Source organism: Portunus trituberculatus, chromosome 8 (assembly GCF_017591435.1).
Source record: "Portunus trituberculatus isolate SZX2019 chromosome 8, ASM1759143v1, whole genome shotgun sequence".
In the NCBI taxonomy this organism is placed as follows: Eukaryota; Metazoa; Arthropoda; class Malacostraca; order Decapoda; family Portunidae; genus Portunus; species Portunus trituberculatus.
Window position 1 is genome coordinate 6,305,082 of NC_059262.1, and position 15,390 is coordinate 6,320,471.

Consider the following 15,390-nt stretch of genomic DNA (forward strand, 5'->3'; position numbering starts at 1 on the left):
AATTGTACAATTAACAAACGAAGCAAGCACAGTGGTAACATCGCCCCTAGATGCAGCCCTCACAGCCAACACTGCTCACCAACACCTCCGTCCAGTATCCACACACTCCACTCCCCGCTCCCTCACCACACCAAATTCCAAAGTCCACACACACACAACAGCCTCACGACACTGCATCTCCTACCAATGCAGTAATCTTGCTAATCTTTCTCTATAACCATAACAAAAATCAATAACCCGTGCAGATTTGATATTTATTCTATTATTTCCTTTTCTTTATCATTTTTTTCCTCTCATATTGTTCCGCTTCTTTTCTTTTCCTTCAGCCTTTAGTGCTTGAACGAATATTAACTTACCACTTCCATTAACTAACACGTGTGCCTCGGAGTGGAGCCTTTTGAACAGAGGTGCAGAGTGTGTGGCGTTATGGTACATGGTCTTCACAGTGGATAAGGGAGAGGGTTACCTTGGGAAAAGTTACCTGTTCTTACCTGAGCATAACCATCTCCTACACCCAACACGTTCACCTCGCTGCCTCGCTACCTCACCTGCACCAGCACACACTTACCCCTTTCATCTCCCCTCTTCAGTGCCTCTCGTGATAGCTTATAGGCCTCTCTCTCTCTCTCTCTCTCTCTCTCTCTCTCTCTTGGTCTTTGGCATTGATGAGCAAACGGTAAGAGGAAATTCGAGAGAGAGAGAGAGAGAGAGAGAGAGAGAGAGAGAGAGAGAGAGAGAGAGAGAGAGAGAGAGAGAGAGAGAGAGAGAGAGAGAGAGAGAGATTTTCTAACTCTTTATGGAGATTACACACACACACACACACACACACACACACACACACACACACACACACACACACACACAGACACGCATTGAAGCTGATATATGATGTAACCTCACTTACTTTATGTTAACCACCACCACCACCAACAACCACCATCACTACCACCACCACCTCGACCTTCCCCTCACAGCAACCCGTTTCTCTACCTCACCTGCTCTCTGCTACAACCAACCACAACCCCCTACCACCACTACCACCACCACCACCTCACCTTCCTCGACACTCCACCATCACCATCTAAGGTTAATCGTAATCCATTATTTGACCGTCACATCGCCGCTACACAACCCGCAGCTCCCGTTTACCTGTCCGAGCTCACCTGGCAATGAACTGGTAATGAATGGTAAATCAGGGCAAGGAAGAAGGAAATGTCAGGGAGTTTTGAATGAATGAGTGTGTTAGGAGTGGTGTCTGTCTGTCTGTCTATCGTGTGTGTCTGTCTGGCTCACTGTTTAACCCCTTCAGTATCATGACGCGTTTCTATATTCATTCTGCTTACTGTTTGGTGATTTTATACAGCTTCAGAAACTCATGTGAGGGATTAAAATAGTGAAGGCTTTGGCCGTTAACCTTCCGACCTCCATAGACCCTTCCTAATGTCAATAAAATGGTCTAACTGTACACAGATCTTAAGGAAAAAATGTGTCCCAGTACTGAAGGGGTTAGAATAGTGAAGACTGTAGCCATTAATCTTCCGACCTCCATAGACCCTTCCTAATGTCAATAAAATGGTCTAACTGTACACAGATCTTAAGGAAAAAATGTGTCCCAGTACTGAAGGGGTTAATGGTGAATGTCTTGCTTTGCTGAGGCGTGTTGGGATGGGAAGGTAAAAGTGAAAGAAAGGTCAAGGTGCGGATTGGTTCACGTGGGGCGCCTCTCTTTTTTTCCTTTTATGTAAGAGAGAAGACCAGCAAAGGACAACAAAAATTAATAATAATAAAAAAAAGTCCCACTGAGATGCCAGTCCCCAAACAAGTTTAATAAGAACTAATCAAAAGAAGACTCCAAGGATGGTAAGCGAGTCATTTTTTTTATTCTTTCTCCATTTTTAAATTTATCGTGGAGAATGTGTGTGTAGTTAGATGCTTTGTGAAGGAAGAACTGTGTTTTGAGGGCACGCTGTGACTGTCCCCTTGTGCTGCGAGACACAAAGGAAAACGTTCAATGAGGTCACAGCTGGTTCTAATGACAAGTTCACATCACCCCTGAACCACTGAGAGTAATTGTCGTTTCGGTAGGTGTTCACTAACTACTCCTGTCCCTTGCAAGACGCCTCCACCCCTTCCTCCTTACGCTGGTGTGTCAGCTGGTGTCAACAAAAAACATTCACCGCTTGTCTCCTGTTACATCATCCATACAGCTGTAACACAATGTCATGCAACCTCCCAATGCAAGAATCCACGCTCACTCCTCTCATCCATCCACCCAATCCTGCTCCTTCCTCATCATTCCCCCCCCCATCTCACCCACACCTGCTGTATTGCCCATCCGCCCCCACGCAGGCCACCGCCACGCCACCCAGCAGCAGGTGTCACCATTGACCAAAGCCTCGGTGTGGCGGCCACTCCTAACACTCGCTCCCTACACCCATAGCGCCACAAGCCGCAGCCACCCTGCACACCCACAGGGAGAGGTGCGTGGTGGTCCCCTGGGAGGACACCGTCACTCCGTCACAACGTTACACACTGGCTGTCCGGCCACACCAGAGTTGCCACGTACTTGTTTTCCTGTCCATAATGTGGCTGCCTCAGGCTGACTGACTGGCTGACTGACTGACTGAGTGTCCGCCTTAATGCTAATGAAACACTGACCAAAGTAGTGTACTGTGCCTTCACTGCCAAGGACAGGCGGTGCTCTGTCCGAGGATGTGTGGTGGAGCCGCCTCGCCTTTGTAAACTGTCTGGGAGTGACCTTCCTCGGCCTTGAGAGTGGAGTACCCACTGACACTGCTCATGTTTTCACCTACATGTATTATATGTAGCAAGTTGTGGTGGACACACACACCAACCTCCCACTCTGTGTAATCCCGATCCACACCTCTCGGTCCCTCCACATTGTTCCATGCATTGGTGGTGGGACTCCACGCGGCGCAGGAGCCGTGATACAGACTGATGCCAACGCCGCCCACTGAGGAAAAGCGGCCTGCTGGTTGCAGGCTGTGCACCAGGCGGGCGGGCTAGAGCGAGCGAGCACGCGGGCGGGCGGGCGAGCAGGCAGCTGAGCATCAGGGAGCACCACTGTAATCCATCGACTCGCAGCAGAGAGCGAGCTGGCAACAGCGCGAGCCCGCGCGGGTGGCGGCGAGCAGCGGCAGTCTTGTTCCCCGCCAGCCCCCACCAGCACCAGCAGCAGCATCCAGCACGATACAACCCGCTGCCATGGATATCGAGCAGCTCATCGACGAAGTGTCTCACACCCCTGCCATCTGGGACTCCTCGGACACCAAACACAGCGACAGAGTCTTCATCGCCAGACAGTGGAAGAGGATCGGCGGCAAACTGGGAGTGAGCGGTGAGTCACCCCTCTCCCACCACAGTCACTCTCTCTCTCTCTCTCTCTCTCTCTCTCTCTCTCTCTCTCTCTCTCTCTCTCTCTCTCTCTCTGTGCATTCCTCGGATGCGGCTGCCCACCACGTGGTGAGGGCCGTGGTGGACTGGTGGTCAGGCTGGTGTGTTGCTGTGTCAGTGAGAGGTGTGTGCACGTCAGCCCATGCTGGGCCAAGTGGTGGCGGGTCAGCCAGCCACACAGACGGTCGTCACCCCGCCAGGCTGCATGCGGGTAAGTGTCGCAGCCTGCACTGGTTGTGGTTGTGGCGGACGCAGTGGCTGAGGCAGTGGGGGAAGGGGTGGGTGTGTCGCCTGGGGTGCCACATGCTAAGACGGAGCGAAGAATGTTTCAATATTACTGCTAGTTCCTTCACTTGCGACACAAACGAGGTCAGCAGCAACAGCAGCAGCCTTCCTCACAACAATGTAGAAAATAGCAGCACCATTGCTCTTGTTTGATTTGTATTTCAATGTTACAAGTATGCTGTGCTACATGTTGCTAGGTTGGTCTCTCAAGGTGTGCTTGATTACTTAACGCTTGTGCGTGTGTAGTGGTGGTGGTGGTGATGGCACCACCTCCTGTGAAGGAAGCAGGTTAGCAATACGATAGTTCAGTGTTGAGGCCGCTCCTGGACAGCAGTATGTTGTGAGAGGCACCACTCCACACCAGGGAGTGAACAAACAACTGTACGGCTTATTTTTCTTTGCAGATGAGGCGGCCAAGAAGAAATTCAAGAACCTCCGCGACCAGTTCAGACTGGAGCTGAAGAAAGTGCCGGAAGGAAGGGTTGGCGACCCCACCCTGGCGCCGGAGGAGTACCTCAGCTCGTGGCCTTGGTTCAGACTCATGTTCTTCATTAAGGACAAGATCACCAGGAGGATGCCGAGCAACAACATGCCCACCATCACCATCAAGAGGAACAACGAGGAGATGGAGGCCACAGAGTACGAGGCGTTTGACGAGAACAACTACGCCTCGCCGGACGCCCACGAGAGACTCAATGCCTCCTTCAACGACATCATCAGGCCAAGCTGTGCCAAGAGGCTGAGGGATAACACAACGCACGCTGACTACCTCACACTGGAGGCTCAGCGGCTGGAGCTGCTCAGGAGACAGTCTGACGATGAGCGAGACAGTGACAGAATGTTCCTCCTCAGTCTGCTGCCCGCGGTCAAGACTTTGGACCCTCGCCGCTCACACTTGTTCCGCCTCAAGGTCCACCATCTCCTCTACGACGCCCGCTACTCCCCACACTTTGAGGAACAATAAACGCACAAACACGCACACACTTTTGCTTCCCTGCTCCTCTTTACATGTAGAACAGCAATATTTGTAGTCCCCCTTCCCCCGCTTACTCTCTCTCTCTCTCTCTCTCTCTCTCTCTCTCTCTCTCTCTCACTTTGGTTGGCTGGCTCTCTCTCTCTCTCTCTCTCTCTCTCTCTCTCTCTCTCTCTCTCTCTCTGCTCTCTCTCTTGCTCTCTCTCTCTCTCTCTCTCTCTCTCTCTCTCTCTCTCTCTCTCTCTCTCTCTCTCGCTCTCTCTCTCTCTCTCTCTCTCTCTCTCTCTCTCTCTCTCTCTCTCTCTCTCTCTCTCTCTCTCTCTCTCTCTCTCTCTCTCTCTCTCTCTCTCTCTCTCTCTCTCTCTCTCTCTCTGGCTCTCTCTCTCTCTCTCTCTCTCTCTCTCTCTCTCTCTCTGACTGGTTCTCTCTCTCTCTCTCTCTCTCTCTCTCTCTCTCTCATGGTTTTGTTATTACAAATATGAATATCTATTATTAATGAGAGAGAGAGAGAGAGAGAGAGAGAGAGAGAGAGAGAGAGAGAGAGAGAGAGAGAGAGAGAGGATGGAGGTTGTAATGTGGTATGGGTTACAAAGACACAACAGCCTCGTCTGGTATGGAGGGAAAGACAGGTGGCAATACAAGGCACTACTCAGTATACAGTGGCAAGGGGTTTCAGTGCAGAGTTGACGTGTTTTGGTTACGTTTTGACAGTTTTGAAGGCTGCAGGTTGGTACTTAGAGAGAGAGAGGATCAACTTGTGTGTAATACGTACCTATTTCCAAGGGCACGAGTCGATGTCCTAGTGAAAAAAAGAAGAATAAATAGATGAATAACAAATGGAATTTATAGAAAATAAAGGAGTATCAATAAAAGTGAATTTCAATACATTTCCTCTTTGCCACAGTCTATGAAAGAGAATATACACGACAAACAAGAGTAAATAGATGAATAACAAATGGAATACACATAAGAATATAGGAGAGTGTAAATAAAAGCTAATTTCAATACATTTTCATCTACCACAGTCCATGAAAGAGAATATACATGAAAACCAAGGCAGATGTGTTTCTGTACCACAAGGGAGGTAAAAGGTAAGGAAATCGTGTATCCCATCACTCCTACACAAGATTTGGCGGGAAAAGATTGGGCTATCGGCTTTGAATGCTCGTCTGTTCTCAGCGAGCAGGTGGGGGGGGGAGCGTATCCATGGTAACGCTGCCCCGCCACCACCACCATCGCCACAGCCTGCTTTATAACACGTGTGGCTGTGTGACGCCTGAAGCGGAAGGTGGAACGTGCATTTCCTGACACACACACACACACACACACACACACACACAGAGAGAGAGAGAGAGAGAGAGAGAGAGAGAGAGAGGAAGGGAGGGAGGAAGGAAGGAAGGAAGGAAGGAAGGAAGGAAGGAAGGAAGAGAGAGAGAGAGAGAGAGAGAGAGAGAGAGAGAGAGAGAGAGAGAGAGAGAGAGAGAGAGAGGGAGGAGGAAGGAAGGAAGGAAGGAAGGAAGCAAGCAAGCAAGCAAGGAAGAGAGAGAGAGAGAGAGAGAGAGAGAGAGAGAGAGAGAGAGAGAGAGAGAGAGAGAGAGACTTTAGTGCTACAGGTTTGTTTACACCAAGACAGATTTAAGTCAGCCACGGTGCCCATTTCACCTCGCCCATAGCAAGGCCTCACACTACCCCCACGATCCGCACGGCCCACAACCCCGCTAGTGGCATTCCTGAGGACACTGGCTGCCTTGTTAACGAGTAATTACACAGCAGAGTGCGAGGGAAACAAAACATGACTGACTGAGGAACATGATTAATTAATTCACTTATGCACGGACTGCCTTCTCAACCCTTCTCCACCGAACCCAAACATAGCGACGTGTGTGTCTGTGTGTGTGTGTGGGATAGTCACGAGGCAGAGTGACGCCGTGAGAACAACAATGACCACTCTTAACTCCTTCAGTTCTGAGACGCATTTCTACCATGAGTTTTATGTGCGATCAGGCGATTTTTTTTTTGGCATTAGGAAAGGTCTATGGAGGTTAGAAGATTAATGGGCCACAGTCTTCACTATCTTAATCCCCGACATGAGTTTCTGAAGCTGTATACAGTCACCAGATAGTAAGCAGGATGAATAGGAAAACGCGTCATGGAACTGAAGAGAAGCGATGTGCGAGCTAGATCATGAAAACACATAACGTAGAGTGATTACCGTGCACACTTTCTGATGTTAAAGTACCGCACACTGAAAAGGAAGGAAGGAAGGAAGGAAGGAAGAAATACACCACAAGTAGATAAAGAAGAAGAAAAAAGGGAAAAAAATAACTTAAAAAAATAAAGAAGGAAAGAAGAGGCACCACAAATAGACACGAAGAAGAAGAAGAAGAAATAACACAAAAAATAAATAGAGAAGAAATCACGCAAGAAGAAAAAAACATGCCGTAGAAGTGAAAATCCTGCACACTTTCTGGTCTTAAGGTACTGAAGGAGGAGGCGTGAATAAAGTAGTAAACAACACGGCAAGGGCGCTCCTGCATGGGACAGCGTGTACAACTTCATCAGTAATGCAGATCAAAGTGAATTATAAAGCCGAGTACAGAATGGTGCCCTCATATCTCAACCAGACAACAACAGAAAAAGAATGTTAAGCTCGTATTCTCAAACATTTCTGTGCTTAGACTTTACTTAAATCTACACGAGTTATTTTTAAGGTGTTTTTTACAGTCCTAGAGGCAGAGTGGCAAGATTTCTACATTATTAACTGGTGAAACACTCTTGAAAACTGCGCTGATCATCTCTATGGCCTTGGAAAATGCTCGTGGTGAGAGAACAAAGCGTTTCTGAATGCATATATAAAGTTTTTGACCTCATATCTTAAATAGACAACGAGAGGAGTGTCTAACCTAACCTAACCTAACCAGACGAGAGGAAAGTGTCTAACCTAACTTAATTAAGAGTCCTTGGAGTGCGTACGTTGCATCATAAAGTCCTCTGCTTCATTAACCTTCACCTCTTCTGTGCCATGACACGTTTCCATTTTCTATTCTGCTTTACCATTTGGCGATTTTACGCAGATTCAGAAACTCATGTGGGTAATCAAAATAGTGAAGACTTACCATTAATCCTCTGACGTTCATAAATCTTTCGTAATGCAAATAAAATGGTTGATTCATATTCAAAATTCATGGTAAAAATGCGTCTCACCACTCAAGGCGTGAATTAATATTTGGAGAGTTTTTCCTTGTGTCTGAATTCAAGTGTTCTGTACAGTGTGGCTTTCATTCACTTTAATGCAGTGAAGGAATCTTTGGTGTGGCAGTACTTAGAACATAATGACCAGGTATTTTATTGTCTTTTTTATATACCCTGTGGGCTTCTCTCGGGAATTTATGGACTAAAGGAGGTACTTTTTGTGGTACCTTCTATCTGAAAGTCCACCCACTAAGGAACCATTAACCCGAGTAAGGAAGCCCAACCTACACTCGGACCGTGGACAGGATTCGAACCTGTACGCTTGGAGACCCCTCGGACCCCAAAGCGCGCGTGGTTTGACTGTACCACGGCGGCCCTTTTGATTTTATATATTGTTTTACATAATATAGCTTGACGTATTGAGAAAGCTGTAAACTATGAATGTCTTGACAGTTTAACCTCTTCACTACTGGGATGCATTTTTACTACGAGTTTTGGGTATGATTAGACGATTTTATGTACTACATCTGGAAGGGTCTATGGAGGTCAGAAGATTAGTGCACCCAGTCTTCACTATTTTAACCCACACATAAGTTTTTGAAGCTGTGTAAAATCTTCATATAGTAAGCAGAATGAATATGAAAACACGTCACGGTACTGAAGGTGTTAAAGAATTCAATTTTCCAATACGTTCAAGTACCAGATGTTTGAAAATACTGCGAGAGTTGAATGTTATCAGTCTTCATAGTTCTACGAGTCAAATTTCCCAACGGGCTTATCTCTCCCTGATACACTGAACGAGAAAAATGGATGGAAATATTGCGAGAACTGTGAACTATAAGAAACTCTAGCAACCAACCTTCCCTTGTCACCACGAGTCCACGATGCCAGACACCTCAATCCGCCACACTCAGAGGCTCCTGTTTTGAAACGCTCTGCTCTCTCACCATCACTGCTTTCCAAAGGCTTTAGTTAACTTTATTCGTGTTTCTATGAGTATTTTTATGGTTCTGGTGATAGATTGGTAAATTTTCTAGTTCATTAAAAGGAGAAAGTGTCTTGAAAACCCGGTTAATTGTTTCTGTGGCATTAGAAAATTGTCGTAGTGAGGAGGGAAGGTGTTTCTAAATACTGGTATGGGAACAGTGAGGCTTGGGATGTGGAGAGGAATAATCAATCAACACCAGAAAATTCAACCTTCACACAGCAGCAATGATTGATAAAGAAGAGGCTGAACGAACTAATAAACAACAAAAACTTAATCTTGATATGTTCACAAGTTTGAGTGAAGGATAAGCTGAACAAATTAATATATAAGAGCATAAACATAACACTCACATGATGATTTGCTTGTTAGTCATAGGATATACTTAAATGTTTTGCTCTCTCGCCACGACTATTTCCAAAGGTCGCATAAGATTAGCTGCTTTCCCAAGTGTCTTTCCTGTTTGCAGTGTAGAAATTTCATTAATCTGCCACTGGAACTACAAAAACAGGATTAAAGACACGTGTAACTTCATTTTATCTATATTTGTCTAGTTTTATGTATTTTTGTTGATTTATATATTTTTTTCAATTTTATCATCTTACTCAAGTCTTCAATTTTTTTTTTTTCGTTTTACATTTTGGTAATATTTTCATTTTCAATCGTTGGTCATTTCATTATCTTTTCTTTTTTTCTAATGTATCTTTTGTAGCAATGCTGTACTTCAAAATCATCAAGAATATCCTTCATGAAATAACTTAATGGACTTTGAGAATGATACCTGTCTTATTTCACAAAAGGAAAGCACACCACCACCACCACAACAGTAACAACAACAACCACAACAACAACAGCAACCACAACAATAACAACAACAACAACAGCAACAACAAGCTACATGGTTAGTTCAAAATGCTTAACCACTTGTGCAAGCATCCTCTTACATTTTAGCAACCATCCAAGTGTTGGGAACGAGGCGTAACGAGGGTTGATAGATATGACATTCCATGATGAGAAGGATGTGAGGCGTGGGTAGAGCTCAAGAATGGTAGACTATTGTGAGGCGTGTGGGAAGCAAGGAGTAACATGAGAGTGACGATGAAAAGGGAGGGAAAATTAAGGAAATGTCGATAAAAGAAAGGAAATGAGAGAGAGAGAGAGAGAGAGAGAGAGAGAGAGAGAGAGAGAGAGAGAGAGAGAGAGAGAGAGAGTGTGTGTGGCGCGAGATGAGAGCGGAGGAGTGGGGAGGGAGGAGGGTGGAGGGAAAGGAAGAGGCCAGCCAGTGGAAGGGGGTGAGCAATCATGTCGGGTGACTATAATGAAAACTGTGTAAAAGGAATGCTATAGAATAAAAAGAGAATAAAAGAAAGAACCTTTACTCCCTCTTTAAACAAGTGATGAGAGGAAATGACTGAGTGATATTAAGGCAGGGGCAGGAAGAGGCTGGGTAAGGAAAGCCCTGAACGAACACAGGTTACAGGGTGGTGCAGGGATTTCATAATCAATGTTACTGCAGGGTATGGTAAATACTTGGTGAGCTTGGTAACACTGCAAATGATGAGATGGTAGGGAATGAGTAACTGGTTCAATCAACATATCATACTTGCCTCTAAAAAACGGAAGCAGATGTCAGACTTCTTCCCCGAAAACTCTCAGCTCTCCACAGAAGCTGAGAGGGAAAGAAGCAAGGTAGGGATTGGAAAGACGACACCTCTCTCTCTCTCTCTCTCTCTCTCTGAAATGTATATAAACACTAAGTGAGTATCAGTCGTGCACTCAACATTTTCCCAGGTATCATGGGTGTGTGGGCTGCAAGGCGCCAGGCGTGGCCTGTTTGTCTGTCTGTCTGACGCAGCAGTCAGTGGGCGCCGGGCGGCTGGGGGGCTGGGGGCAGGGAACTCTGACATGCGCACTGAAACACAAAGGTGCCGGTGGCTTGGCTTGGGAGTGCTGTCTGGGTTGGGTTTGAAAGAAGAAAGCTCATTGGTCACAGCTGAGGGAAGGGAAGCCAAGCGCGGGAAGTGTGGCGGGGGATGGGGTAGGGGAGTCTGGAGCCAGGAGTATATAAAAGGCCATGTGACGGCCCGCGCGGTTAGTAACCAACAGATGCTGGGAGGTTGTTGTTGCGTCCCGCTGTCCAAGATCTGAACTTATTATTTTTTTTTCTTTTTCGTTCTGTAACTTTATTTATGAAAGGTCTTCGGAAGAAGCCATCCTGTACCGAATCGTGAACACTGAATCGCAAAAGGTAAGTTTTCCACCTGAACCCAAAGTGCAAAACTTGTGAAGATGATCACGTGTAGCGTCGAGTGAACGGCACATTTTCGATGGGAGAGCGGTGGGAGGTGAGCCGCGCAGCTGCGCAGAGAATAATGTGATGTAACGGTTGGTTTCTGCGCAGCACGTATGCGCAGACGCGTATGTCAAAGTGAGGCAGCTCGAACCCTTATCCGGAAAATTTTGGCGTGCTTCAGATAGCTTCACTAGTGATGATAGCGTGGAACTACGAGAGTCTGTGTTGCTGTGCGAATCTTGAGAAGGCGGACGGCGGGCGTGAACCATTTTGTGACAAGAATCCAGTGGTTGTGTGCAGCAGGGACAAAGAAGCAAGTGAAGGCTTAAAGACTGGCGGAAATGTGAGAAAATGTATTAATGTGACTCGTCTTAGAATGGTGAAGGAAGAAAATTAAACTATGTGGGGTGATTCTGATTGTACAGTGACCGATTTCATGACAAGTGATGACAGGTGGCTGCACATGATGACGGCTCGCTGGTGACACGTACAGTGAGTAATTGGTGGATGCTCAGCGCTAATACTAATGGAATTCATGTCACCAGCTAATACAAATGGAAATCACGTCACCAACTAATACAAATACAAATGGGATTCACGCCACCAGCCAATACAAATGGAATTCATGTCACCTGCGATTCTTCAATAACTTATTCTGATGCGTGTGGAGTTTGGTGAAGTGCGTTACAAAATTTAGTTCTATGCAGATTTTGTGTTGTGAATGATGAACACATGGAGAGTAGGCGATCTTGAGTGTTTGTGCAATATGTTGATGGATAGTGCTCCGTTCCCATATATGATAAGTGAGAGCTCCCTGTAGAGTTAATGTAGTAAATAAAAGAGTGGCGTAAGTTTGCTGGAGGTTGTGGCTTGGGTGAGTGAGTGAAGCTTTGCCGGCGGCGATGTAGCAGTGCACTGTTGTGGTTGTGATGTCACGTCTGCCTTGCACTACGAGTACCACATTACTGACACGCTCAAAAAAAAAAAAAAAAAAAAATTACGCAGTTATAAAAACACGCAGTAAATGCTAGTAAGAACCCGTAACATTACATTTCAACCTACAAAATGCTACATATATATATATATATATATATATATATATATATATATATATATATATATATATAGTTGTGATCAATGGTGTATTAAGTGTATATCAATATATTTTAAATTAGTTTATACATTGTAGAGTAAGGAAATATGAGGGCGAACTCTCCTTATAGAGGATGGGAAGGGGCTAACAGACACGGCACCGCACCTGCAACTGTAACTGTTGATTAAAAGACTAATAATAATAATAAATAAGATGAAGAAAACAAAACATCGGGTGAAAGAGTATGACTATTCTGTTTGAGAACTTTATACATTGTAGTTTGAGTAACTGTTGTGTGACTGCTATTAGATAACAAAGATAACAAACAAAATGACTCAAAGGAGCAGGTGACCTACACAAGTCATTCCTAGTCTTGTCTTAGCAGGGCAGCGAGACACGGGAAGGAGTCCAGTACAGCGTGCACGACACTTTGCATGGTGTGTGTGTGTGTGTGTGTGTGTGTGTGTGTGTGTGTGTGTGTGTGTGTGTTTTGTTTGAAGCTTAAATGAGAACAATCACGAGGAATAAAGGAAGGATATATGTTCTCCAAACATAAAGCAACCGCACATTATAGACAAACTGCAAAGGAAATTTCTAGAGCATTCGGCTGGTCAGAGCGGAGCGGAGGAGGGCGAAGCGGGGCTGGGCGGGACAGGGTGGAGGAGACAGGATGGGATCAATGACGGAGAGGAGTGCGTGGGCTGAGGGTGCCGTGCCTCCACCAGTCTTGACGTCAGCTTTTTGCGTCAGCTCGCCAGACTTCTCTCTGCATTTCACACTACAGTGAGATGGTTATAGGCAAGATTGAAGCCCTGTGAGGGTACAGGTCTTATGTTGGTTTAGTCTAGTGCTTAAATGTTCGCGTAAATGAGACAGTTAGGAGAAATTTAATGACAAAAACCCGCCTCATGGTGTTTTCTTGTTGCAGAATAGAAGCACCAATGGCCACATCGACATTGTACCAGAGTTCGCCTCTAGGCTCACCTTCCAACAGTCCCAGGTCCTGCCTCTACCTCTCGCGGCCCAAGGCTGACTGGCATGCCAGCTTCACTAAGTCAACTTTGCCACTTGTTCTTCGCCATCACAATGGAATGTGGCTATCCAGCACTGAAAACACCCCAGACTCCAGCAAGGAACCCAGTCCACCGCCACAACCTGAGACGCAGTCTGCGCCACCAATGGACGTTCAGAAAACCAAGATGAACTTTATTTCTGTGTCCAAGTTGTTATATTGCCACGTGTGTCAGATCACCGTCAAGGAACAGTACTTTCATCATCATCTGTTTTTCGGGACGGTGCAGTGTGACTTGTGTGACATGGTCTGTGCGGACTGCCATACTTTTGCTGTGGTTACAGTAGGTGTTGGTAAAAAAGATAGCTCATGTGAACACAGTTTTTCGTTTAGTGAAGATCCTTATGAATATTTGCTATCTCATGTTTCTGGTGGTGCCAACAAGGATGTGGACAACTCGACAACAATGGCTAACAAGTTGCAGTTATTGCAGTACTATGTTAGTCAATTAATAAAAGTGCAGCTACAAGACCCCTGGTGCACTGCTATCAGGCAGTGTAAGAGTCGTTTGTTCAAGCTACGCACATCAACAGTGCTAGAACCTTCAAAGAACATAGAGTTCCCACAAGCTCCCCTTGATACAAACATAAATTTTGGTGTTACGGACAGCAGAAATGACAGTCTAACTTCAACAGAGATTGAATGGGACACAAGTTCAAGAATGGCTCCAGAGAGGAGCCCATCACCAGCCGAAGTGCAGCACAAGTCCCAAGAAGAGACCAATGAGGAGAATGGTCTCCTGCTGTCACAGACTTATGACTTGGAGCACCTTGAACAGGCAGTGGAATATGTGCAAGTGGAGAAACAGTGGAATTCAGAGGGCATGGAGGATCAAGATCAAATACACGTACCAAGCAAACCTAAAAAGCGGCGCAAGGTGAGTCACTACAAGAGGACGAAGGGCCAAAGGTTAACACCACACAGAAAGCGGCGGCATCCAACTTTACCAGAGGAAGTGGGTGAGAATGAATCTGATCTAGTGATGGAAGACGTGGCGCTACCCCAAGATGGGTATTATCTCATGGTGCAGAAGGCGATAGAGGAGTGTCCCATGTGTTATACTTCACTTTCCTTGGATCTCTGTTCTGTCAACGTTAAGACCTTCCTAATTACTGTGACTTGTCCGGAATGTAGCCTTCTCATCTTTATTGTCCCTGACTTACCCGGTGGCCTTCAAATTGTCACAGATAGTAGGGGTGGTAATGCCAGAAAAGAAGCAAAGCAACACAATCACCCTAAGGCTCGAAGAATTCAGCCAAGAGACTTCTTTGCAAAGTAATCCAGCAGCTCAGTTGCTCCTACTAGAAGAGTGCCCCGGGCGGCTATCATCTTAGTTGTACTGGAATAAATTTTTATACTTTTTTGTAAACATTCTTTCATTTTCCTCTATCAGCTGTTTTCTTGGTTCTACCGGAATAAATTATAATACTTTTTGTAAACATTATCACAACTTATCTTGCATTTTTTTTCCATTTATTCAATGCTGCAGACAAGCTGATAATGTAAACTATACTAATGTAAACAAAGAAATACGTCATGGCATAGACAAATGCTTCTGCTTACAACCACTTCCAGCTTTAGCTGGTGAGAATGACCCAGTAATACAAATCAACTTATTCATAACACTTGAGTTTGATATCAATCTGTTAATTTACGTTTGAATTGCTAAACAGCATTCGCTTTTCTTATGAAAAAGCAGGAATGATCTAGTAAAACAGTGGAAGTATTGCTACATTTAAACTACAAAGACCTTAGATGGGGGAAACATAGAAGGATAGTTACAATTTAGCAATGAAGGATAGAAGAGTGAAGATGAACACAAAGGGTGAGAGCAAGTAGTCTTATGACAGCAGTCATACGGCTTATGTCGTTTAGTTAGCTAATTACAGACTCAAGGTGAACACTAATTTATCCTTCAAAATTACGATTTTTTTTCTAATAATGCGTTACACTCAAGATTGGCAGTGAGAAACCATTACTAGTCTGTGAATGCTAACTGAAGGCTTGCGTCCTTTAACCACTACTGATAAACACGGGAAAAGGGGTTTATTGCGCCATCAAACCACCAAATCCTCAAACTTGT

At 45.4% G+C, this 15,390-nt stretch overlaps 2 protein-coding genes across 5 annotated transcripts; both read left to right on the top strand.

The window, feature by feature from the left end:
* Positions 1–2,727: 2,727 nt before the first annotated feature.
* On the top strand, positions 2,728–4,676 carry LOC123501097. The gene is made up of 2 exons (XM_045249681.1): positions 2,728–3,358; positions 4,104–4,676. Exons 1-2 carry the CDS (start codon positions 3,226–3,228, stop codon positions 4,661–4,663), a joined length of 693 nt encoding a protein of 230 aa, XP_045105616.1. The 5' UTR covers positions 2,728–3,225; the 3' UTR covers positions 4,664–4,676.
* A 6,258-nt stretch (positions 4,677–10,934) lies between these two features.
* LOC123501095 lies at positions 10,935–14,676 on the top strand. 4 transcript variants are annotated; one of them, XM_045249677.1, is made up of 2 exons: positions 10,935–11,097; positions 13,164–14,676. In XM_045249677.1, exon 2 carries the CDS (start codon positions 13,177–13,179, stop codon positions 14,584–14,586), a length of 1,410 nt encoding a protein of 469 aa, XP_045105612.1. In that variant the 5' UTR covers positions 10,935–11,097; positions 13,164–13,176; the 3' UTR covers positions 14,587–14,676. The 4 variants fall into 4 exon arrangements, with proteins under 4 accessions (XP_045105612.1, XP_045105614.1, XP_045105613.1 ...); XM_045249679.1 differs by lacking the exon at positions 10,935–11,097 and adding an exon at positions 11,121–11,485; XM_045249678.1 differs by lacking the exon at positions 10,935–11,097 and adding an exon at positions 11,492–11,634.
* Positions 14,677–15,390: the final 714 nt, after the last annotated feature.

Bases quoted from the DNA above. Each gene is read 5' to 3' on its own strand.
- LOC123501097 (XM_045249681.1), top strand. From the start codon at position 3,226: ATGGATATCGAGCAGCTCATCGACGAAGTGTCTCACACCCCTGCCATC. The intron at 3,359-4,103 runs GTGAGTCACCCC...TTTTCTTTGCAG, and splicing joins CGGCAAACTGGGAGTGAGCG to ATGAGGCGGCCAAGAAGAAA.
- LOC123501095 (XM_045249677.1), top strand. From the start codon at position 13,177: ATGGCCACATCGACATTGTACCAGAGTTCGCCTCTAGGCTCACCTTCC.